Source organism: Alligator mississippiensis, chromosome 8 (assembly GCF_030867095.1).
Source record: "Alligator mississippiensis isolate rAllMis1 chromosome 8, rAllMis1, whole genome shotgun sequence".
In the NCBI taxonomy this organism is placed as follows: domain Eukaryota; kingdom Metazoa; phylum Chordata; order Crocodylia; family Alligatoridae; genus Alligator; species Alligator mississippiensis.
The window spans coordinates 37,555,710-37,581,223 of NC_081831.1; the positions used below are offsets into that span (position 1 = coordinate 37,555,710).

The following is a 25,514-nucleotide window of genomic DNA, read 5'->3' on the forward strand; positions in this document are numbered from 1 at the left end:
AGACTTTGGCCAATCTAACTGTGAAGAAGTTCTTCCAAATGTCCAGTCTAAATCTGCTCTCTGCTAGCTTGTGGCCATTATTTCTTGTAACCCCCAGGGGCGCCTTGGTGAATAAAGCCTCACCAATTCCCTTCTGTGCCCCCATGATGAATTTATAGGCAGCCACAAGGTCACTTCTCAACCTTCTCTTGCGGAGGCTGAAGAGGTCCAGGTGCCCTAGCCTCTCCTCATAGGGCTTGGCCTGCAAGCCCTTAACCATATGAGTGGCCCTTCTCTGGGCCCTCTCCAGGTTATCCACATCCCTCTTGAAGTGCGGCGCCCAAAATTGCACGCAGTATTCTAACTGCGGTCTGACCAGCGCCCGATAGAGGGGAAGTATCACCTTGGGATGCTTAGTAAAACCTTAATGAGGACCTGCACAATCAGCCAGTACTTTGTACCTGAATTGTTGCTTTTTCATCAGTGCTGAACCATGTGGTGTGTTAATCTCTATGGGGTGAGTGTAGCTGCATGGGTTCTGTGCCTGATAGTTTTTATGATACACAGATTCCAGACAATAACTCTTTAGCAGTCTTTATTATGCGCTGGGGAGGCAGGATGCCTTGACAGTGATATCTTGGCTGAAGGGGAGGGAGGCGGGGGAAGAGATCTTAGAGCCAGAATGGAGGTAGATGTGAATTTTCCCCATACCGCCTGCTTATGGAGCCAAGGGGAATTGATACAGATTAGACCTGTGTTTTCCACTATCACCAGAGCTGTGAATCTTGGAGACTTGTGTTCTGTGCCAAAAAACACATAAGATGCCGGGATTTGCATTGAGTGAACATCCAGGAAACCAAGGAAGGTGTAATCCACCCAAGGGCCTGCTGAACAGGCAGAGTTATCTGTGTCCAGAATGTGCTGAAGGGCAAGAAGTGACTGAGGAGTTCACAGTCATAAATGCACATGTGGTCCACAGTCTGGCCCTTCCTCACTCTTTCTGTCCTGGGTAAGGTAGGGGCTGCTGGAATGGGATGGGGAAAAGATAAAGTTCGGCAAGAGCCACTCTTCTGAGTTGCATCTTTTTCTTGGCTCCCCTGTGCTCTTCCTCTCACCTACCCTCCTTTCCTTTGTCTTTCTGTTTAGCTAATCCCCTCCTTACCAATTCCACCCAGTGCATGACAATCAACTCATCAACCCCTGAAAACAAAAGATGGCACTAATGCACTAACATCCCCTGGGTTTTGGGTGATCTCTCAGGGGACAGTGCCACTAGACAGAGGTGCCTGTCTAATAAGCCATTGTGGACAATTAGCAGTAGTTTGATTTAGGACTTCTATTTGCTGCCTCTGTAATTACCACCTGGTTTAGATGGGGAGATAACAACAAGGGATTTAAGAGAAGTCTTTTTCTGATAAAGATTGTCTAGGAACCCTAGGGGAAGAGTCTAGTCCCCAGCAGGTGACTACCTGGGAAGAGCTGGCTGGATTACTGGCTACTGAAAATGCAGAACTCGCTAAAAAGCTGTTTCAAGTCAGAGAGCAGGAGGAGAGACTTCGGTTTTGTTCTTGTATGTTGTCTCCACACCTGACAGGTCCTTTCTCTTGTGTGTTACAGAATAAACCTTAAGTGTAGCTTTCTTCTTCATGGATGGTCTCATGGTGAGAGTGGTTTCAGGGCAGCTGACAAGGACAGGCATTCTGCTCTCTTGAGGACAGCAGACATTCATTTTGCAGTTCTGGGGGCATTTTGAAAATGGTCAGGGCTTTCCTTCAGCTAAACTGTACACAGTGCTGACTAAAGTCAAATCAGGACCTTCTGTGCCCTCTGGCAGGGGCCCAGGCCACAGCACCACCAAGCAGAAGGCCAAGCACCTGCCCCAACTCAGCCTGAGCACTCCCATGAGGTTCCAACAGGGACCAAGTGATCAGGGTGGACCAATGGGCACTACAAGACCTTGATGGGAAGGCTATAAAATCCTCCCACTTCCTGTAGGGTCTTGTCCCAGCAACAGTTGTGGTTTGGGGTTGTGTTAACTCTCCTGTCTGTGTCCTGGATCACCTGGCCCTGATCATGCCTTGACCCTTGGCTTGACACCCTGGACCTGGACTGATACCTGACTTTGACCTTGGCTTCCACTGTGGTTAGCGCCTGATCTAATGTGATCTTCTCAGATTGACCCCTCGTGCACTGGTCAAACCTTACAAGACATGAGGGTGGGAGCACCTCGTGGGATGGGTGCATATCTGAGGGAAGTTGTGATTCAGGAATTAGCATCTAGGGCCTCTTTAAAATCAGGCCTTACTGTGCAGGGCTGCAAACCAGGCCTCACAGCACCGGGCTGGCATGTGGGAACCAAAGGGGAGGTGAAATGGTCCTGCCTAGCTCAGGGGAAGGCAAGAGGCAGCTGGCCTACCTGGGTGTGGAAAGGCAGCACTATAAAGACAAGTGCTTCTGTATGTCTGATAGGAGGCCTTGGTATGAGCATGTGGAGCAGAGTACTGAGCACTCCTGGCTCCCACTGGATTCCTTTGGAGCTGCTGGGGCTCTGCTGCCCTGGAGACCTGGCCCTGGGGGGCTGGAAGAGGCTGCATCAGCAACTACTGGGAGTTGCCCTGATTCTGGCTGGCTCCCTGACTTGGCTCTTGCCCAGAGTAGGGTGTCTTGCCTGGACTGTGCATGCCAGGCGGGCATCTAGGAAGTGGAGGTTGGTTCAGGGCCAGGATGTACTGGGGGCTGGTGTCTGCAGAAGGAAGTGGGAAGGCAAGGCCTGCCCCAGTTTGGCTGGCAGCTGCTGCATCACCTTGTGGTGCAGTTCCTATGTAGCAAGGTCCATGCAGAGGCGCAGGTCCTGGTGATGATGCTCTAGTCATGCCCTTCACCTGCCTGGTGATTCAGTCCAACTTGGCCTCCCTCTGCACCACCAGCTATTGTTTATGACCAGGACCCACCTAGCTAAAGAGGCAGAGATGCCTACTACAGGAGACAGGCACTGGACAACATCTGGGCTGTGAGCTGCTAAGCTGTACAAGTGACCACCAAGAGACATTATCTGGCCCTTTTGTGCTCATTTTCCCCTCACTGGAGATGCTCTTGGGCTATCTGTGTCCTTCCCCTTTTGAATGGAACAAGTTTTCCATGCCATCTGTTGTCTGGCTCTGTGGGAGAGCAGATTCAGATGCGGCACTGTCCCCCACTCTGTTCCATTTCTTTTGCTTTCCTTACCCTCACTACTGCCACTAATGAAAGAAGCAGTTTGAGTCAGTGGTTGGCAGCTACCTACCTTCATGCACAGTCATCTTGGTCTCTCTGCCATATTTATCTGTGGCCTCTGTTACCATACAAGCTGTGCCCCTGCCAGCCTTTAACATTCACATAGCCTAGAGACTATATGCAGTACTACCTACAGTATATAGCAGACTACAGGCCTCCTAGGTACCTTTGTGGGGTAGGACTGTGCTGTTATTCTTACTTAAAAAATGAGGAAATGGGAAGAGTTTGTGCTGCTCTCCTCACTGCTGCCTAGAGAAAGGGCAGAGAAGGAAAATGTCCCCTGCTGTTGCTCCAAATGATCTATTTGTTAGTTTCCGATACTTGGTCTTTATTTCCTTTTTGTTGTGGTAGGTCAGTCTGTGCCCATGTGCACCTGTGGTAGAGTGTTTCATTTCTGCCACTGAAAGGGCTGGGGCTGGGCATGGCCAGTAAAGGCCATTAGTTTTTGCCTTCATTATCCTATGACTTGCTGGTGAATATAACTGTGTCCCAGACCACAGATGCTGAGTGGGATGGGGAGGTTTAATTAAGTTCCCTATGCTGAGGAGTCAGTAGGGTGTTGTTACAGGATGTGGCTTCCAGCCCTTCCACAGCCAGGGCATCTCCCTTGATTCCCATTATCCTTAGCTGAGTTGCTTTTTCTCATATCATCCCAGTTGTGTTTTTTGGATTTCCATTTGACTGGACACACTGCTTCTGTTATATGCATGTTAGTCCCTTGTTCCAGTCTGTCCCCAGCCACTGCATTTGCTTTGTGTGGAGCCATCTCCAGCTGGCCCATAGCTTCCTGTAGCAAGGTGCTGACCACAGAACCCAGAGACCTAGGGAGAAGCAACATTGCTTCCCTTCTCTGATGTTATGAATTCTTTTGAGCCCCTCTCCATCTGCTCACCTTGAGATGTTTCACGTCATTATCATCCATAGCAGAAGACTTGTCTTGCAGAATCATAGAAAAGTAGGACTGGAATAGATTTCAAGAGAAGATCCAGTTCTTGAGTCTTACTCAAGGTAGGAACATCCCATGACAGATTCCCCACAGTTTTTAGCAATCTGTTCTAGGACTGAACCATCATCATGGTTTGAAAGTTCATCCTAAATGATCTTCCTGGTTGCAATTTAGGTTCATTCTGACTTGTGCTGGCCTCTCTGTGAACAGAGAACTGATCACTGTTGTCATTATTATAACACATTTATTATAACAAACTTACTTATTTAAAGATATGTATCAAGTAAGTCCTCATTTTTCCCTTCTTTTGATCCATCTGGTATTTCCAGCCTCTCCCTGCTGCTTGATTTCCACCTTGATTATCTCAATGGAGAAGGGGGGAAGCAACTGGAATTTGGATCAAGAGGAGGTTTGAGCCTTATGGAGAGCAGAGGAGCTACCTGTGAGTCTCCTGTGCCTGGGGGAGCATGGAGAGGCGAAGGGCTGGACCCCAATGTTGAATCTTGAAGGGAGGCACATGGGGCTTCAGGCCCTAGGAAGTTAATCTCCCAGCTGGGGAGGTGGGGGGTGTAAGTGGGATGCAGGACAGGGGAGGTGAAGGATGGGGCAGGGACTCTGGGGGGCCTGATGTGAAACATCCCCAACCCCAGGCCACCACACTGTCCAGCTGGGTAAAACTGATATGGAGAGTGTGGCCCAGCTCTCTGCTTAGCAGGGCCAGAGCCTGCAGTCTTGGGCTACCCATCTCCAAATCTTAGGAGACTCTTTTCCTGCTAGATACTGAGGAACTCTTGGGAAAGGTGTGGGGAGCTGCCATCCCAGGGGCCCTGGAGGAAAGAAGGATAGGGGAGAAGAGGGCCTACAGCTGGAGATGGAATAGGCACTTTTCTACACGTGCATCCCTCCTCTCCCTTAGTGTGGAAAGCCCTAATCCTGTTCTCTGCTGAGGACTCCACAGTGTCCCCTCCCCCAGGATTGAGCCATCCCAATGGGGTGGGCAAAACAAGGGGCATTGCCTGACATCACACAATACCCAGGGACCTCACGGTCAGGAGCTGGGATCTGGCCTGCGGATGGGGAATTGGGTGTATTCTTAAAGAAGGAAGCCTGACAAGGAAGATGGTTGTCCTGGAACACTGGTGTCTGAACCAGCAGCAGCTGCTGTGGAGAAAACAGAACAGTAGTGTAAGACAGAACAACGAATAGGGCTAGACAGGACTGAGAAGGTCATTTAGTCCAACCTCCTTCCTCAAGAAACAAGCCCCACCCTGTGAACAGGATTTGATTCTGTGCAGGGAAACTTCTTGTGATTTCAAGTTCAGTGTCAAGTCCGCTCAGCCATTGCAGCTACCCAAAATGTACTCTACAAGTAGTGAATAAATTATGTGTTGTGAAGCTGTGTGTTAAGGAGGGGTTCTGCTAACAAACTGGGCTGGATCCTCTGCTGTGGCCAAACTATGCAGTGATTGAAGACAAGTTGATGCCATTTAATCCTATGCTACATGTGAGCTAAGACAGTAACGGTGGTCTGCAGGTAGGGCAATGAATGGGGATTCAGGAGGCCTAGAGTCCATTTCTGATGTAGTTACAGGTTTCCTGTGTGACGTTGGGCATATCACCTACTTCAACTGGTGTGTTACTTCTTGGTATATGACTGTATTAAGAACACCTGTTTCCGCTGGTAAGGGAGGATCTTTCATTTCAGCAACTTCAGAGGGGGATTCCAACTGTACCATGGAAAGAGTAAACAGCAGGGCTGTTTGATCTGTGCTACTCTGGATTATATAGCCACAGAATGAAGGTCAGGCAATGGTGGTGGGGCTGTCCTCCCAGCCACGGTTCCCGGTGATGCCGTGAATGACCAGGTGAAGCCCAAGTCAGTGGGTGGAATAAGGGCCCCTTCCGTCCTGTGTTCTGAAGTCAAGTGTGGAACAGTAAGGTAATGTACAGGAGCCTCAGCTCAACTCCTTCTCTGCTTCCACTGCTTTCCCCCTCTTCATAACATCTTTACAGCTTCTCTGTGCTTTCCCATTCCTTGTGCTGGTTGAACTTCCTCCTTGCCTACTCCTTCTGAACTTCCTAGCCCCTGCTACAAACTCCTTGTGGGTCTACCACTACCTTTGCTGCCCACCCTTTGTTCCCTACCAACTAAGTGATTTCTCTCCTCCTGTTCTGCTGGTTTCTTCCATTACATAGGTGCACCTTTTCCTGTGTATCCACCATGGCATGGCTTGCAAAGCCAGGGCCAGAAATTACTGGGCAACTCTCACAAGTCTTGGACATGAACCTCTGAACTGTCCTATTTGCAGTAGTCTAAGCAGCACTGAAGACATGAAGGAAACAGACCTAAGATACCCATTGTACAGGAGAGATTAGTCAGCAGATTGGTGGAAGGGAAGACATTCCATACTAATCCTGCAGAACCAGCTAACCTGAGCAGAGGAAAGACGCAGCACAAGTATCTTTCACCTACACGACTGGGCATCCAGAAAGCATTAAACCCAAGAATCTATTGGACTGTGCACACTAGCTAGGGGCTAGCAGCATGGACACTGTTGCAAAGAGGTATGGATACAGGGAAAACTTCTCATCTAGAATGAGGGAGGGGAGAGCAGTTCTAGTCCCCAGCATGTAAAATGGCAAAAGAGCAGTGGTGTACCATGGGTCTCTGGCGCCCGGGGGCCAGTGCTTGCATTTGCGCCCTTCCCCAGCACCCCCCACACGGATGATCTGAGCAGGGTGAGGGGTCCCCTCTCCTGTCCCACGGCACTTCCACAGGGAAATTAACAGCGTGGCACACCGCATGCAGGGGGAGGGGCGGCAGCTGGAATTTCTGGCCAGAGCAGCTAAAGAAACTTACAACCCACAGGGCAGGGGCACAGGAGAACTACACACCAAATGCAGGAGGCGCCGCAGCCCCTCTGCCTGGCTCTGAAGGGCTTGGCTGATGCCCCCCTCCAGCCAGCACCCGGGAGCCATGGCTCCCTCCTGCCTCCCCTATCAGTACACCACTGCAGAAGAGCTAAAGAAAGTACAGAGAAGGGCAATCTAAAGGATACAAGGATGGAAAGGAGAGAGTAGGCACTAAGGCAGGGGCAGGCAATTATTTTTGGCTGGAAGGCTGCTTAATGAGTTCTGATCTGTCGAGGGCCACAAGGGTAGCCCCGCCCCCTGGTCACCATCTTGGGACTGGAAGTCCTACCCCTAACCCCAACCTTTGCCACCAGAAGTACTCCTTTTGGAACCAGAAAAAAAACCAAGTCATATACTAAAAGTCAAACATCTACTATAACGTATTTTAATTAAAAAAAAAAATTGTTATGATTTGCATTTGTGTAGTGTATATAGAGACAATTGCATAATGTTTCATGTGATCCTGTCTGGGTAATCAAGGGACTTAATATAAACAGTCTTTATTATAGAAGTTTCTTACAGAGCTGTTACAGGGCCTGCTGTTTTCCCGCAGCCTCTCTAAGTCTCTAAGTCTCCTGCTCTTCCTGTCTCCTCCCCCTCATATCCTGTTCCTCCTTCAGACTCCTCCTTTCTGCTGCTGCTGGTTTTGCCTCTGAGATCCATACATATTGATACACATAATAGCTCAAAAATAGTCTTATTTTTGTATATTGTGTGTAAATGGCAGGGGATGTGTGTGGGATTTGTGAGGAGGTGTGGCTGTGTATATGGGGAGATGTAGGGTATGTTGTGGGGTGTGTAGATATGGGGGGTTGTGGGGGCAGGGTGTGGATGTGTGGGGTGTGAGGGAGGGTGGGGGGTGGGGGGACCCCCCTCACACCCTGCCATGGTGCACAGCTGCTGGCAGCAGTACAGCTGCTAGCAGCAGCACCAGGTGGCATGCCCTTGGGGTGCTTGTGGCCCATGCAGGCACTGTTACCTGCCAGTGCACGGCTCCAGCCAGTTCCGGGAGCTGCATGTGGCAGCAAGGAGTGGGACCAGGCCGACTTGCCTCTATCTCATAGGACTTGTGCGGGCCAGGAGCGATCCGGGCCCTTTTTCACACCATGGGCTGTGGCCAGCAGCCCGGGCACGCTGGGTTGGAGAAAGCAGGCGACAAGCTAGAATTAGGCACGGACGCGTAATGGTTGATTCAAGATTGTTTACTTAGACCGTAGATGGTCGCGGTGTAGGCTGGACAGTTTCCCAGGCAAAGCTCCGCTTAAATCCCCAGTTTGAGGACTCAGACAGTACTCGGACTCACTCACACGGAGTTGTCGAGGCTCCGTGGATCCTTTTTTACGTGCAGGGAAGAGGGATACATCGAGGATTGCGCTCGGTGACTGGGAGAGGCTAGAGGCTGATCAGACCCCTGTTGCCTTCTTGAAACACGCTGGGTCCAATAGGCTCCGCAGCGCTTAGAGATCTTCACAAGACGTGAAGTCTCCTCCTCCTGATGTTCGTGGAGTCCTCCCTTGCGGGGTTCTCCTCGGAGTTCTCCAAGTTCTCCAACTTGGGCGGAAACCACTCAAGCCTCTTATATGGCTAGCAAGCCAATCGCTAGCTGCCACGTGGGAATATTTTAACACAAGCCAATAATGGGGCTCAAATTTTAATACAAATGGCGGGAACTCTTTGCACCATGCATTTCTGTGCTGCAAAGAAGAAATGCACCCTGCAAAGAAAGCTTCAAAACAACGGGAAAATAATTCAGTGGTGCCAAAGCACACACAAAAACAAAATCACACCTTTGGGTTGTGACAGGACTCACCTTGGTAAAGAGCCTTTATCAATTAGAAAGTTTCCCCACTTTACTAAGGACTAGAAATGCACCGATATATTGGTTTAATATTGGATCGGCACTGATATAAAGAAAATTTGCTGTATTGGAAATTGGCCCAATATGGCCGATAAATGACCTGTGCATGCATGCAGCTGCAGTGCAGCACATAAGTGGTGAGGAGCACCACCAGGCACCTTGGAGAGCTACGTGCAGCTGGTAAGTCTTGTGTGGTGGAAGGGGAGGGTGGAGGGAAGGGGCATGGCAGGGCAGATAAAAGCTCCTGCGGTGAGGGAGGAGTAGGGCTGGGGCAGGAGCAAGTGCTGCCCAGCCAGGGCGAGGCAGGTGCAAGACTGAGCTGTGGGTTGTCCGGGAGGCTCAGCTCCTGCTGCTGCGTGCCGCTGGTCCAGGAGCTGCTGGTCTGGCACTCGCCTGGTGGTTCCTGTCACTGCTTCTCCAGGAGAGCATGGCAGGGGTGTGTGCCCCTGAATCTGTGTGGGCAATTTCTGGCAGGGTTGGGCTGAGCCAACCTCTTCCTGGCAGGGTGGGGCTGCATGGGGCAGGTCACAGCAGTGCTGGGAAGGAGGTTGTGGGGTGGGGCTATGGCAAATGTTGGGGTGGCTGCAGCCCTCCTGTAGCCCCCTCCCAGCACCACTGTTGCCAGCCCTGAGTGCAGCCCCACCCTGCCCTGCTGGCAAGAGCCTACCCTGCCCAGCCCCACGCAGATCCAGGGGCACACTTCCTTTCCCCCACCAGACTTCCTCCCCCCCACGCCCTCCTGGATGAGTGGCAGAAGCCGCTGGATAAGCAGCTCCCAAACAAGCAGCGCACAGTGGTGGGAGCCACCCCCCCCAGACAAGCCACAGTTCCTCCCTCACACCAGACTTACCAGCTGCATGCAGCTCTTCAAACTGCCAGGCTGGTGTTGGAAATCAGATTGGTATTGGCTGATATGCCTCCTTAAAAATCAGCTATCTGTATCAGCCCCAAAAATCTGTTCGGTGCACCCGTACTGAATGCTTGTCTCCTCTGCAGCATGCATTCTCCAGCTGTTGCTCTCAAAGCACTTGCTGGCACCCTTATTGTATTATAGATCAGCAGTGGTGCCAGTGCTGGTGAATCTCACAATATTTCGTGCTTTTTCTACAATTCCTGGCTCTCAGGATGATGTGTTCATGAATGGATGTTTGCTACATTTTTCTTAAGATAAGTACATTTGAAATCCTGCTGGTTGCAGAAGACAGCTAGAAAATCAATACCCAGCAGGATCAAACATCAGGAGCTGTAGCAACATCATCCCAAGTTGGTTACTACTTAATATTTTATGTTCTGGGCTAGGGGATGGCTATGCTGCTGGTAGGAAATGATGCAAAGATATCCACTCAAGGTGGCAGATCAGGAAATTGATCCCGTCCTGGGTTCTCGAGAACCATAATTATGAAGTCCCCAAGTCAATGAAGTGCCTTGGTGCCTCCATACTTGTCTGTTGACAAAACTGCCATAGCCATGCTGGCACCCACACCTCTACTCCTGCACCCTGCCTCGGACATGATTTCTGCTATGGGCTCCCGACGCATTGCACATGTGGGCACAGACTCCCCCAGGTATTTAGACCTGTTGATTTCAATAGGAGTTAGACACCTGCATCCATCAGGTCCTATGCAGCTCCACCCAGCACCAGAGAGGAGACCCATATGTTGCGGGGAGGAGGGAGGTTATCACTGGTCTCTCCCCAGGCAGGTCTGTTGTTGTCATTGGCAATCCCTCAATTCAAAGATGATCTCTACCATGGCTCACTGATGGGGCTTGAGGTGACTGAAGAGCCACAGACCTGTCCACACAAATTGCAGGTCTTCCTGCAGGGGAGAGTCGGCTTCAGGCTGGGATTCCTCTCCTTTTCTTTCCTCCCTTCTCTCTTCTCTGCTTTGAGGATGTGACATGTTGTCTCAGCATGGGCTGCTGCTCGGCTGAGGGTGAGGCACTGCTGGAGTCAGTCAGCAGCCAGCTTCTCCCAGCTGCTGATGTTAGTGCCCAGCATGGGCCACGTGTAGGGAGGCTGTGGGGGGCATGCGCTCCCCGAGATTGGCGGCTGCCGACGCTGCTGCTGGCATCCGCGGGCGGTCGCGGCTCACCACCCCCTTGCTGCCGCCCCCGCTGTGGCCGCCCGCGGCCGCCCCCGCCCCGCCTGCCCCGGCCGCTCACGTCGCCGCGGCTGCCTGCGGGTGGTGGCTGTGCCCGTGCCCGTGCCCCCACCCTCGCGGGGCACGAGTTGTTCACGGTGCCCATTTTTCAAGGTCTGCCTTCAGCGTGGCCTTGCAGCGTTTCGCAGAGCGCCTGCTGCAGGACTCCAGACCGGGGCACCCGCGCACCGCGTCCGGGCCAGCGAAGCCGGCGCTTGAGGATGCCCGACCGCAGGCTGGTGCCTGCGCTGCAGCAAGGAGGCTGGCCCGGGTGCCAGGATTTCCCCGCCCCTGCAGGCCCGGGACACGGGGCCGGGACCGGGGCCGCACTGCAGATGCGATCTCCCCAGGGCGCCTGCCACTCCCCGAGCAGCTCCCCCCGCTCGCTCGGCACCGGCCCGGCCCGGCCGCGGACACGTGGCTGCCGGCGGGGCGGGGCTGGGCGGCTGTGAGCGCTGGCGGCCTCCGGCCGGAGGGTGGCGCTGTTTCTTCGTGGCGCTGAGGCGCGCGAGCCCGGCGGCGGCGGCCCGGATATCGGCGGCGGCCCGGAAGCGCGCGGCCCTTTCCCCGGCGGAGCGCGGCCATGGTGAGTGCGCGGCCCAGGCCTGCGGCTCTGCCGCATCCGCTGCCATCCGCGCCGCGCCTGGCCGGGGCACCTCCGCTGCCGGCTCCGCCGCCGGGCTCGGGGCCTGGGGCGGCTCTGGTCCCGCGTGGCCGGGGAAGCCCGGGCGGCCTCGGGCTCGGGGCGCGGTGCGGTGCGGTGCGGACGGGCCCGCTGGAGCGGGGAGCGGCTCCGGGCGCCTCTGCCCCGGGGCGCGGCGTGATGCGGCGGCCGGGAGCTGAGCCCACGGGGCGCTGGGGCTCTGGAGGCTTCCTTGGTGTCGCAGCGCTTCTGGGCTCGGGCACCAAGGCAGTGATTTCTGCATCTTAACCGATCCCTCCTCTCTCCCAGGCTCGTGGTCCCAAGAAGCACCTGAAGCGCGTGGCTGCTCCAAAGCACTGGATGCTGGACAAGCTGACGGGGGTGTTTGTAAGTATTGCTCTTTGATTTGCGCAGGTTGAAACTCTAGCTAGAAAACAGCCACTGGCTGGCCCATTTTCTTTCTTTAATTTGAAAAGAAGCTCAGCAGTTGTTTGAGAAGCTTTTGCCTCCCATTTGATGAGTGAATAGGTGAGCGAATGCTCTTGTGATGTTTTGGCTATGCCATCCTTGTCTAGGAATGGTTTAGTTAAAGTCTTAATCCAGTACGGGTAGTCCTCAGTTTATGACGTTTTGCACTTACTACGTTTATAAATTGACACCCTGTTTCAACTTTCTGACATCGGTTTCCACTGGAAATGCTTGATCCAACACCATGCCACGCTAGCGAGCAAGTTCGCTGCGTTGCCCATCTCCGTGGAGAGCATCTGTCCAAACTTCCTTGGACGCTTTCTGTAAGAAAGCAGACAAGGTTCCAGAAAAAACTGCAGCCAAGACTCCTGAGAAGACTCCAGCCAAGAACCCTTCAAAAAGTCCAACCAAGAACCAGTCAAAAAGTCCAGCAAAGTCACTTCAAAGAAGTCCTTCCATATCAATATGATTGCTACTTACAATGTGAATACATTAATGTAGCTATATTACTCATTTTACTTGACTGTTTTCAGGAACCAATTGTGTCGTAAGTCCGAGGACTGCCTGTACTGAAGCCTTGGTGCTCCATCTAGTTGGCAGCTGCCTGGATGACTTGGCAGGGTTTGCTCAGGGGCCTCCTGAGTTGCTCTTGTTGGGTTGTGTTAGAATAGTTGGGTTGGCTTGCTTAAAGAACTGAAGGTCTTCAGCAGCTCTTGAAATATATAAATGTAAACTTGGTATTGATTTTTTTTTTTTTTAACCTGTTATAGCACTACTTTCTTACTTAGCCTTTCTGTTTGTAACTTGCCTTGGTGCTTTGCCTGTTCTCAGAGCATGGTCTGACCAAGCCTTGCCCCTGTGTTGGAACAGAGTGCACCCCCACAACGTGGGTGAAACCCAAACGCATAAAGCTTTGTTACATGCATTCACTTTCAGGATTTGAGCGTTAATTTGTGATGTGGAAAACCTGCTTAGCAGTCTTAGGTGTTTACCCAACTTATGGCACAGCATACGTTTTAAAATGTCTCTCTACCTGAACCCCACCTCATCTGGAATCTTCTTGCTCATTTACTTTGTCAACAGGAGCCTGGGGAAATGGATGGGCCTTAAGTTACGCTCTCAAGCAGGGTGTCCCTGACTGGTAGGGGCACTTACTATTCCCTCCGTTTGCTTCAAAACAAATGTTCATGAAGTGACATATGAACGCCTGTATCTTGGACCTGCTGCTCTAGAGGTTAGCAAAGGGATATTGTAGAAGTGAAGGAAGGAAAAACCAGAGTTGAGTACTGTCTGCAGATGTTTGGACACTATCAGTGGCATATAAGGAGCAGGGTTGCTGTTAGGTAGTGGAACCTACACTTCCTGTGAAAGAATGAGGAAATTGAAGTCAAAAGAGACAATGTTTGCTACATTGTAGGTTAGAAAGGTGGTCTTTGCTTACATGATAGAACAGTTAGAATAGTCATCTTTTCCCTCATTCTGCAGGCTCCCCGTCCATCAACAGGTCCTCACAAACTAAGAGAGTGTCTTCCACTCATCATCTTTCTGAGGAACAGACTCAAGTATGCCCTGACAGGAGATGAGGTCAAGAAGATCTGCATGCAGAGGTTCATCAAGATTGATGGCAAAGTCCGCACCGACATAACCTATCCTGCTGGCTTCATGGGTTAGTGGGGACAGATCGTGTGAGAACTGGAAAGGATTGGAGGCAAATGGGTATGTCTCTTGATTAATGATTCTTATGTTTAAAACCAGATGTCATCAGCATTGAGAAGACCGGTGAGCACTTCCGACTTGTGTATGATACCAAGGGTCGTTTTGCTGTTCACCGCATCACAGCTGAAGAGGCCAAGGTGAGTTCATTTTCCTGGCAGTGTGAGGGTCTCTAGTGAGCTATGGAGCTTGCCCCAGCGAAGGGTTGAGTTTGGTTTTATTTGGTTTGTCAGAACCATTAGGGTCAAGGTATAGATCTGAACGTCTTTCTTTGAATGTGGACTGCCAGGTGTTTGGCCTAAATGATTGATACAGTATCCACCATCACACTGATTTAAGGAATCAATGTTCACCCTTTTTTGGATCATAGAGTGGCAAGAACTTGGGGCTTTTGGTGAAGTGGAGGATGTTCACCATATCTCTGTACATAAAAGGTTGTAGCTGGGTGTCTGAGAGCTGGTGGGGGTCCAGAGTGACCTCTGTGTAAAGCTTTCCTTTATGTAAGCCTGCCTTCAAACCCTCAGAGTGGGTAGGTGTGCAGGTCCTTGTGATAGTCAGCAAGTGTTTGCTTCAGAAGAACCAAGCCATTGTCTATATTGGACAGTTCTGCTGGCACCTACATTATCTTGGGGTGGGAAAAGACTGCATTTACTAGCCCAGGCATTGGTGATCTGCAGTATAGGTGTCCCAAGTGACACAGGCAGTCTATGTGGTATGCAGCAGATCAGGGAGGGAGCAGGCAACACAGCAGATATGGTTGGGAGTAGAAAGCAGAGCAGCATCTTGACAGATAGGGGATCAGAGTAGCATTTGGAGAGGATGTGGGGCTTAAGTTGTGACATGCTAAACAGGTTGACCCCCCACTGTCTTAGCCAATGCAGCTCTGCTGGCAGGACTCTTGGAAAGGATGTTTGGGGAACTAGTATAGCTTTGGCAGACAAAACCCTTAGTCAGCTCCAATAGTGTAGACCAAGCCCGCTGCTTGCAGGATTGGCTATACTCTTTGGATGCTAAAATTAGTTAGATTAGGTTATATTAGTAGTTCTCAAATTGATCTGCTCCATAGAGCTAGGATAAATTGTCCATGGATTGCTCCAGTTTCTTTTCAATTAAAAATATTGACAGACAGATTACAGGGCATATTGTAAGAAATGGGCAGTGGCCATTGAGTCCAAAAAGCTTTGGGACCTGTTTCCTTAGATTGATTTAATCCTGCCTCCTCACAGTCTCACCAGTAACCTGTTTTACTTGAAACATTGACTCTGCTTCACTCCTATTGACTCTGCCTTGCTCCTGGTTTCCCAAGTGGCTGTGTAGTAAAGTGTTCTCCCTGTCTGTGGTCAGACTAGCAACTGTGCAAACTGAAAACTGCTTTCCAGCATGCTTCAAGATAATGCTTTCAGCCTAGTCTGTGCTAATCTTGCTCTAGTTTAACAATTTGTTTTTAAATTCAGTGATCCTAGTATAAATCAGCCCCCCCGCCCTCTTTTTTTTTTTTTCCAACACAAAGGTGCAGTATAAAAGACTTGAACTTTCTGTACCTTTAGTTTATAAAGCAAGTATCGCTGTTGGGGGAGTTGATATGTCCATTGGGATGTCCAAAGGACATGTTTCATCTCCCTTTTTAAATTGGGAACTGTAATTTGAAACCAGTGGTGCGTGCCCCTCAGATCTGTACAGGGTAGGGTGGGCTGCAGTTGTGGGATGGGGATGGGGGCTGGGCTTTGACTGGGGGCTATGGAGGGGGCTGCAGCCACCCCAGATTTTGCTGTAGCCCCACTCCCAGTGCTGGTGCCCGCCTGGCACAGCCCCAGCTCAGCACCTCATCTCCACCCATGCTCCAGGAAGAGCCAGGGCTGTGCTGGGTGGGTGGCAGTGTCAGCAATGGGAGTGGGGCTGTGGTGAAATTTGAGGTGGCTGCAGCCCCCTCTGTAGCTCCTGCCCCGAGCCCAGCCCCCTGTTGAGAAGAGTCTTGGCTCCAGCCCACAGCTGCAGCCTACCCTGCCCTGTGTAGATCCAGGGGCACAGCTGCCCCGCCCCCCCAGCCCTCCTGGGGTGTGTGCAGTGGTGGGAGCTGCCCCCCCACCCCCCAAGAGCCATGGCTGTAGTGTCTACGTCTGCCTCGCCCCAGTCCCTTTGTCACGGGGGGGGGGGGGGTGTTGATCTGCCCCCTCCATGCCCCTTCCCTCCCTCCTCCCACCACAATGGTCTCACCAGCTGCACGCAGCTCTCGTCGCTGCCTGAGTACTGCTCTGCGGCTGCACACATGCACAAGCATTTATCTGCCAAATTATTGGCTTTATCAGGCCAATTTCCGTTATAGACAATTTTCTTTATATTGGTACCAATCTGATATCAGGGTGATGTATCAATGCACCTCTATTTGCGACTTTCATTTGCGACTTTCAGCCTCTGAATGTGTGGGATGTAAAAGTAGCGTTGGGTACTGGCAAGAATGAAAAAAGTCTGTACCTGGGGCTTTCTGATAGATGGCCTTTGCATTGAAAAGGCAAGTGTAATCAAGTTGTCTGTCCTGAGACTAACCTGAATTGTCAGTAGAAACCACTCTACAGCAGTGGTTCTCAACTGTTTTAGACTCAAGGTGCACCCCATGTTCAGTTTTAGGCACCCATAGGAAAATGCCAGCTGTTACTTTTCACTTGTTTCTTGACTACAAAAAAATGCCAGAACAGTTCCTCTGTTGCAAAGAACTTAGATAAGCCATTCCCTGGTATAAGTGGCTGTTAATAAAGCCTGTTAGGGAGTTGCCTTGGAGTTGAGCATGGTCTCCATGTTTGATCTATTCAGTAGTTCTGATAATGCTATTTTTAAACAAGATTAGGCTCTGCTGTGCTGTAAGGTATAAGCCTGGTTCTGTGCACACTGATGGCTCCTGCTTTCTGTTTACAGTACAAGCTGTGCAAGGTGAGGAAGATCTTTGTGGGCACTAAAGGAATCCCTCATCTGGTGACCCATGATGCCCGCACCATCCGCTACCCAGACCCCCTCATCAAGGTGAATGATACTATCCAAATTGACTTGGAGACTGGCAAAATCACAGACTTCATCAAGTTTGACACAGGTATGTGCTTCCATTTCCTCTCTTACCCCAGTCCTCTGCTCTGACTAAAACCTTGTTGGATGGGGCAGAGAGGGGTTTTTGTGATAACTTCTACTGGACCTGTTGTATAGTTGGAAGAGTTGTTGGACAAGTTTTTGGCACAGAGTATCTGTTGGGAGATGAGGATGTCAGTTAAATTTAACTAGCTGGCATTCCCCTTCAAACAGGAGAAGACAGTTAGCTGCATATAGCTGTCTCAAGGCCTTGTTCAATTGGCTTTTTTGAATCATGTGTCTGATTAAAGTTGCCAGTAAATGCAGTGTGCACGTGCGCAGCTGCAGCATGCACACGGCCAGGAATGCAGCCCAGAAGCTTGGAGAGCAGTGTCTAGCCAGTAAGTCTATGGGGGAAAGGGGCATGAGGGGGTAGATCGAATTCCCCATGGTGAGGGAGGGAGTGGGCCTGGGACGGGCTTGCCCAGCTGGTGTTTGCAGGGTGCAGAACAGAGCTGTGGGTGGCTCGTATGGGGCGGGGGAGGTCTCCTGCAGCTGCGTGCATCCCTGGGGAAGGCATGTGCCCCATGGATCTGCATGAGGTGCTCAAGGCCGGGCTCGTCTCAGTGGGGTTGGGGGGGGCACTGAGCTGGGGCTGTGCTTGGGATTGGGAGTGGGACTACAGGGTGGGCTACAGCCACCCTAAAATTCACCATAGCCCCACCTCCCAGCACTAGCACTGCTGGCACAGCCCTGGCCTGGCCTGGCCTGGCCTGGCCCGGCCCAACCCCCCGCTTCCCCCCCAAATCGCGGGAAGAGCCTGGTTCAGGCCCAGCTCAGTGTGCAGTGGCCTTCCATAGAGCAGGCAGTAGGATCTGTGGGAACAAAACTAGTTCTAGTTTTTCAAAGGTGGAAGGGAAAGTGGAGGCTTTGGTTCCAGGCTTATGATGGAATCAGAACTGCAGTCAAGATCTAGACTAGTGGTTCTCAACCTTTTTTAGACTCCAAGCCCTGTAACGTGAGCAAGTTGAGTGGCCCTATTTCAGAAACTGCTGCTTACAGTGTTTACCCCCTTGTGCAGGACTGGCTAGTGGGGAGGGAAGGTGGGAGCTCCAGTCAGCTCCGTCCTACTCCTCACTTGCCTCCCAGGTAGCACCCTTGTTGAGAATCGCCAGTTGAGATTCATCACACAAATTCAGTGTTCCCTGTTTCAGTGATCATCTGCAGAGCCAGATGCAAGTTTCTTGATATGTTTGAAGGGTCTAGGGTTTTTTCAAGCAAGGTGGCATTTACAAAATGCGGGTTGCAAAAAAATCGTGTAGTCTTTAAATGAAACTCCTGGGTAATTTGGTGATTTCTTCACTGACAGTGCAGGGAGGTTTTTATACTGAGAAAAGAAACTAGACTAGCTGGACTCTTGAAGAAAGAGCCTGATGCTTTTGTCCTGGAAGAGGTGGTGTCTTTTCTGGCTAGAGGTGCTGCTTCTCTAGCACTTTAGAAACCTTGAGGGCTGGCTTTAGTCAGGCTTAGTGTGCAAGGCCTCCATTGTTTGGTGTGGGAAGAGCTGAAATGCCAGGGCTTGCATTTCATTCTTTGGTGTTGAGGCTTCCCTCTGAAGCAGCCCTGCAGTTCAGTGTATTCTGTCTGTGTTTGGTTGAAATGGAAGGGGCATTATATAAGCAGGGTGACTTCTGCCTTTGGAAACAGACCTAAGTGCATCACTAGGGTTGAAGGGTAAGAACCCAGTAGTGAATGTGTGTATATGCTGGAGGAGCTGAAAGCAAATGTTCCAGATGTTTGCAGAAGACACCACTCCCCACACAAGGCAGGGGGAATAGTAGATATGCTGAATGGTAGGGTTAGGATTCAGAGGGACCTAGACAAATTGGAGGATTGGGCCAAAGGAATTTCATGAGGTTCAGCAAGGACAAGTGCAAAGTCCTGCAATTAAGACGGAACAGTCCCATATACCAGAACAAGCTGGGGGCTGACTGGCTGGGAAGCAGCTCTGCAGAAAAGGACCTGGGGGTTACGGTGGACAATAAGTTGAATATGAGCCAGCGTTGTGCCCTTGTTGCCCAGAAGGCTAACAGCATACTGGGCTGCATTGGTAAGTCAGTTGCCAGTAGGTCAAGGGAGGTGATTATTCCCCTCTATTCAGTACTGGCAAGGCCACGCCTGGAGTACTGGGTTCAGTTTTGGGCCCCCCACTACAGAAAGGATGTAAATAAATTGGAGAGAGTCCAGCGGAGGACAACAAAAATGGTGAGGCGGCTGCTGGACATGACTTATGAGGAAAGACTGGGAGAACTGGGCTTATTTAGTCTAGAGAAGTGGAGACTGAGAGGAGACTTAATAGCAGTCTTCAACTACTTGAAGTGGGGTTTGAAAGAGGATGGAACTAGGCTATTCTTAGTGGTGGCAGATGACAACAACAAGCAGTGGTCTCAAGTTTCAGCAAGGGAAGTTTAGGCTAAATATTTGGAAGAATTTTCTTACTAGGAGGGTAGTAAAACACTGGAACAGGTTACCCAGAGAGGTGGTGGAAGCTCCATCCCTGGGGTTTTTCAAAACCTGGCTAGACAGAGCTTTGGCTGGGATCATCTAGTTGGGGATGGTCCTGCTTTGAGCATGGGGCTGGACTAGATGACCTCCTGAGGTCCCTTCCAACCTTAACTTTCTACAATTCTATGAAACACGTGCCAGTTGAAGAAATACACTTGCAAGGTGTCACACAGTTGTGTGCTTGAACTACTTTTAATGGCAGTGTATAGATTGCAGCTATTCTGCGAACACCCTGTTCTCCATTGCAAGAGAGATGCAGTCACATCCAGTGTTGCTTTGGGTCACTGCCAGGTGAAATAATGGATCTCACAAATAAGGCATCATTCCACTCTGTGCTTCTAAAGTTTGCCTACCTTGTCCTGATGGTTCCTAAAACTTGAGGATCTCTTCAAAAAGCAGTTCTGCTTTTTAGACAGTTTAAGCTGGGTGAATGAAGTTACTGATACTAGGTACTGTTCAGGTGTATCATATTCACGTTTATGAAAACATCAGCCTTAAGCTGTTTGCATTTGGTGAAACTTAGAAATCAGCTGTAGTGTCTGTGCTTGGAATTGCAAAGGCCTGAGGCGTGCCATTGTTGGACAGTCTGCCCAGTAGTAGGAGGTGTCTCTTTGGTGCTAATTCATAGATTTCATAGATATTAGGGCCTGGAAGGGACCTCATGAGATGGAGTCCAACCCCTGCTCCATAGGTGGGAAGTCAGCTGGGATCAAGTGACCCCAGCAAGAAATATATACACCTGTTTTTTTAAAGAGTCCAGAGTACGTGCTTGTACCACCTCTGGGGGAAGCTTGTTCCAGACCCTGGACACACGCACCATAAAGAACTTTTTTCTTATGTCTAGTCTAAATCGGCCTTCCTGGAGTTTATGGCCATTAGACCTTGTTATGCCTTGGGGAGCTCTGGTGAACAGCTGTTCTCCCAGGTCCTGATGTACCCCCTTATGTAATTGTAGGCTGCCATCAAGTCCCCCCTGAGCCTTCTCTTCTCCAGACTAAAGAGTTCCAAGTCCCTCAGCCTCTCCTCATACAGCCTTCTCTCCAGGCCTTGGATCATATGAGTGGTTCTCCTCTGGACTCTCCCAAGCTTCTCCACGTCCTTCCTGAAGTGGGGGGCCCAATACTGGACTCAGTACTCCATCTGCGGTCTAACCAGGGCCGAGTAAAGTGGGAGGATGACTTCCCTGGTTTTGCTTGAGATGCATTGGTAGATGCACGCCAGAGTTTGGTTAGCTTTGCTAGCCACAGCATCACATTGGTGGCTCATATTCATCTTGTGGTCAGTCAAGACCCCCAAGTCCCTTTCGGTCATGGTGCTAGTGAGTGTAGCACTGCTGAACCTGTAAGTAGGCTGAGGGTTCTTCCTACCAAGGTGGAGCACCTTGCACTTCTCTGCATTGAAGGTCATCAGGTTTTGGTCAGCCCACCTTGAGAGTATGTCCAAGCTGGCCTGAATCTTTAGCCTGTCCTGTGGTGTTACCACCCTCACCCATAATTTGGTATTGTCCGCGAACTTGGCCAGTTCACATCTGACTCCCAAATCCAGATCATTGATGAAGATGTTAAAGAGTACTGGCCCAAGTACTGAGCCCTGAGGAACTCCACTGGTAGCCCTGTACTACGTTGATTTGCTCCCTTCAGCTAGTACTCGTTGGGTCTGACCCCGTAGCCAGTTGCCTAGCCATTGGACTGTATGATGATCAAGGTGACAGTTCCCCAGTTTAACCATGAGGACATCATGGGGAACTAGGTCAAAGGCCTTCTTGAAGTCCAGATATATAACGTCCACGTAATCTCCCTTATCCAGGGCACATGTTACCTGGTCATAGAAGGAGATGAGGTTGGTCAGGCAAGACCTGCCAGTCACAAAGCCATGTTGGCTGGTATTCAGAAGCTTGCCTTCAGTTAGTCTGGCATTGATGGATCCCTTGACAATTTTCTCCAGGATATTTCCAGGGACGGAATTCTGACTGATTGGCCTATAGTTCCCCGGGTCCTCCTTCCTCCCTTCCTTGTAGATAGGGATCACGTTGGCTCTTTTCCAGTCATCCGGGACATTGCCTGAGCACCACAATTTTTTCAAATATCCCTACCAAGGGGGATGCAGTGATGTCTGCCAGCTCCTTCAAGACCCTCGGGTGCATTCTGTCTGGGCCTGCCGACTTGTGAACGTCCAGTTTCTCAAGGTGTTCCCTTACCTGATCCACATCGATTTGGGGCCCGTTGCTGGCTCCTGGATTGGTTTGTGCCATTCCTGGCAGTGTGATCCTCCTGGGAGGGTGAAAAACTGATGCAAAAAAGTCATAAAGGAGATTGGCTCTTTCTTGGGCAACAGAAGTTAGTTGCTCCGTTGAATCTCTCAGGGGCCCAATCCTTGTTCTTTTTCTGACTTCCCATGTATCTGAAGAAGGACTTTTTGTTGTCCTTGATTCATGTAGTTAGCCTCAATTCGGTTTGTGTCTTGGCTTGTCTCGACCACTCTCTACAGGTGCAGGCAAGTGCAGAGTAATCCTGCTTGGTAATGCTTCCTGTTTTCCAGCTGGTGTAAGCTACTTTTTTGAGCTTAATGAGGTCCAGCAACAGTTCCTTATTCAGCCATGGGGGCTTCCTTGCCCGTTGACTGCATTTCTTGTGAGATGGTATGGCTTTGCCCTATGTTTCAAGGATTATATTTTTGAGAGATGACCATTCTTTGTGTACTCCCTTTCCTGGGGACTTATGGCCTCTAATTGCCTGACTGACCAATTTTCTCAGTTTGTAAAAGTCAGCCTTCTCAAAGTTAAGGACATCTTTTTTACTGAGGGGTTTGCCTGCTCTTCAGTGAACTAAGAAGGTGACCAGTTCATGGTTGCTGTCGCCAAGCTTTGCCTTGATCTGCAGATCGCTAACCAGGTCTTCCCCTTTGGCCAGGACCAGATCAAGCAACGCCTCTTCCGTGGTTGGCCCATGGACCTCCTGGATTAGGTAGAGGTCATCAATGCACGTGAGAAAGCTACACAACCTGTCAGATTTAGCCGTGCGCTCATCCCAAGAGATGTCTGGGAATTTGAAGTCCCCCATGACGATTGTGCATTGGGAGCACGCGGCTTTGAACACTTCCCTATTGAATTCCCAATCTAGTCTTCCTCTTGGTGGGGAGGTCTGTGGTAGACTGCTACAAATAAATCAGCCTCCCCATGTTCTCCTCGTATCTTGACCCAGAGGGTCTCAAGATGCCCTTTCTGGTTTGGAAACTCAATCTGCAGGGAGGTGAGCTGATCCTTGATGTAGAGAGCAACCTGCCCCCTCCTCCCTTCCCCATATGGTCTCTCCTATACGAGGTGTCTACTGCCACCGACCAATCATAGGTGGAGTCCCACCAGGTCTCCATAATTCCTATAAGGTCATAGTCATTTTCGCTAGGAGAAGGGCCAGTTCTTCATGCTTATTTCCCAAGCTGCTGGCATTCGTGTACAGGCAGTTAAGACTGCCATGAGAAGTCCAGTGCTTTCCTGAGGGGTTAAGTCGGACCTTTCCTTGGGCTGCCCAAGTTATTGGTAGTGCAGCTGAAATGACCTGTGCTAGAACTGTTAGTAGACCGCCTGTCCCCCAGCGGTCTCAGTTTAAAGTCCTGTCAAGAAGGTCATCCGTTCAACTGAACAGAGCATCTTTTGTGTTGAATGCATAGTTACTTAGTTTGCTCTGACTTGGTCAGGTTTCTGTTTACTGTTACGTAGCCTGGGAACAGGAAGGTTAACCTGCACCATACTCATTATACCACAACAGCCCTGCAGTCCAGGGGTCTGCAGCAACTTGCAGCTTGTGAAGGTGTGATCCAGCATGGGGGATTGGTGACAAAGAGCTGTGCTTTGATGTGCTGCTTGTCCTCTCTAGGGATCCTGTTACACAGTGTCTGAGTTCTCGTTGCAGAGGGGTTGGGTATCTGCAGCAAGAGAGTGCAGGCAGCCAGTTGCTTGGGGGTAGGGGTGGAGGCTTCTGGTCTGGAGCCACAGCAGGGTTGCAGGCTCCAGCCTGTGCCTGCAAAAAGCTGCTTAGTCTTGCTGTAATCTGTTTGGAGCATCTCGTCTCCAGCGGTGGTCTGCACATGACCCAGACAAGCAGTGTACTTTTGTCACAGGGGCTCTCTGACATGGGTGTACATAGGCTGTTAAATATTGTTATTTCTGCCTTTCCTTCCACCTAGGTAACCTGTGCATGGTGACTGGTGGTGCTAACTTGGGCCGTATTGGTGTGATCACTAACCGGGAGAGACATCCTGGCTCATTTGATGTGGTTCACGTGAAGGATGCCAATGGCAACAGCTTTGCCACCAGGCTCTCTAACATCTTCGTTATTGGCAAAGTAAGTATGAGCTAATTGGACCTGGGGTGTTTTTCCTGCCCTGAGGGAGGCTTGCAATAAAGAGTCTTCTTGTTGGACAAGTGTGGGAGGAACAAACTGCAATGCTAGAAAGGGTTACTAATTGGAACACACGCTGCACAAAGCTACTGCTTCTGCAACAGCTATTTAGCTCAAGCCATGCATTGACTTAGGGCTGCTATGGCCCTCCCTCCTGCCCCATGTGGTCCCAATAACCTACAAGCTGTGGCTGTCTTTGCAAAGACAATTTAGTGGTAAGGTAAAGATTTTCATTCAAAAGCTCAACTGCTGCTTAAATGTGCAGAAGCAGCTGGATGTGACTGAAAAGTGATCTCAGGCTGTGATTGTGAGGCTCAAGCTGAGCAGGTCCTTTCATGAAACCTGTTTTGTCAAGAATTACTGTGACTCCTCTTCAGTTGAACTCTTTAGATCTGATTTAATGTGGCTTCTAATCAGCCAGTCAGTGTAGCTTTTTAAGCAATAATATTGTTTGTTATTAGAAATCTACCTGCTCTTCAAAAATTGTCCGACTCAGATTTTGTCTAAACCACTGTACTTGTCTCTTAACTAATTTAAACTTGCAAATCCTGGTGTGGATGCTGCCATTTTGGTTTGAACACCATGGATCCATTTAGCTTAAATCTGTTCTAAATTGACTTACAGCAGTAAGCATTTATGCAGACTTTTGTATGTGTTTGACTTAATGGCAGAACTTGAATTGATGTTCACTTCTTCATAAACAAGTCCAAAGAAAATGTTCCCTCAAGTGAGAGGGAAGGCCTGCCAGGTGCAGTGAAAGCCTGTGAGGGTGGGGAAGCACTATTACCGTAACAGTGTCTTGCTTTATGACATCATGATTCTTTCCTCCTGCTTTAGGGTAACAAGCCATGGATCTCCCTGCCCCGTGGAAAGGGAATCCGTCTGACCATTGCTGAAGAGAGAGACAAGAGATTGGCAGCCAAACAGAGCAGTAGTTAAGCCCTCAGATATATGGACTGACAAGGTCACTTCCTCTTTTTGTCAAATAAAACCTTTACCAAACAAAATGCTGCCTGTTTCTCTTGAATTACGTGAGTTTTGTCTAAGGTTTGCCCCTGAGGGTCTGTGGCTTTGACTACTTTGCCATAGTAGCAGGCAGTGCTGGCAGTGCAGTCTCAGTAACTGATTGCCCATCTGTTAATTCAGTCTAACCCCTCTTAGAGTTGGCCTGCCACCCCAAAAGCAAATGGGGTCAGCTTGTGTTTCTGCACAGTAGCATCTTCTCATACCTACTAGTTTTCAGGGTAGCCCTCTATAACTAGCTAGAGTGGAAGAGGCAGCAAATGCAGAAAAGAGTTTGTAAGCAAATTGCTGCTGGTTCAAGATGTAGGTTTATAGTATCTTGTCCTTGTCATAACCCAATGATTTTTAGTGTCTCGGCACAGTGGAATTTTCCCGCCACACTAGAGCTTCCTTGCATGGTGGAGTTTTCTGCTGCAGAGAGTAAACTCCGGTGCAAAAGGGTTCCCGCCATTTGTATGTAAATTCGCACCCCATTATTGGCTGATTCTAAATTATTCCTACTTAACGACTAGTAATTGGCTCACTAGCCGTATAAAAATCC

At 50.2% G+C, this 25,514-nt stretch overlaps 1 protein-coding gene across 1 annotated transcript; it reads left to right on the plus strand.

Annotated features, from left to right (window-relative positions):
• Window positions 1–11,620: 11,620 nt before the first annotated feature.
• RPS4X (ribosomal protein S4 X-linked) lies at window positions 11,621–24,957 on the plus strand. Its single transcript, XM_059732663.1, has 7 exons — window positions 11,621–11,696; window positions 12,063–12,140; window positions 13,707–13,887; window positions 13,977–14,074; window positions 16,845–17,016; window positions 23,736–23,893; window positions 24,788–24,957. The coding sequence occupies exons 1-7, from the start codon at window positions 11,694–11,696 to the stop codon at window positions 24,887–24,889; spliced, it is 792 nt and encodes a 263-aa protein (XP_059588646.1). The 5' UTR covers window positions 11,621–11,693; the 3' UTR covers window positions 24,890–24,957.
• The last annotated feature ends 557 nt before the right edge of the window (window positions 24,958–25,514 follow it).

Coding starts and splice junctions, on each gene's coding strand:
- RPS4X (XM_059732663.1), top strand. Junction 17,017..23,735: donor CTTCATCAAGTTTGACACAG/GTATGTGCTTCC, acceptor CCTTCCACCTAG/GTAACCTGTGCATGGTGACT. Junction 23,894..24,787: donor ACATCTTCGTTATTGGCAAA/GTAAGTATGAGC, acceptor CTCCTGCTTTAG/GGTAACAAGCCATGGATCTC.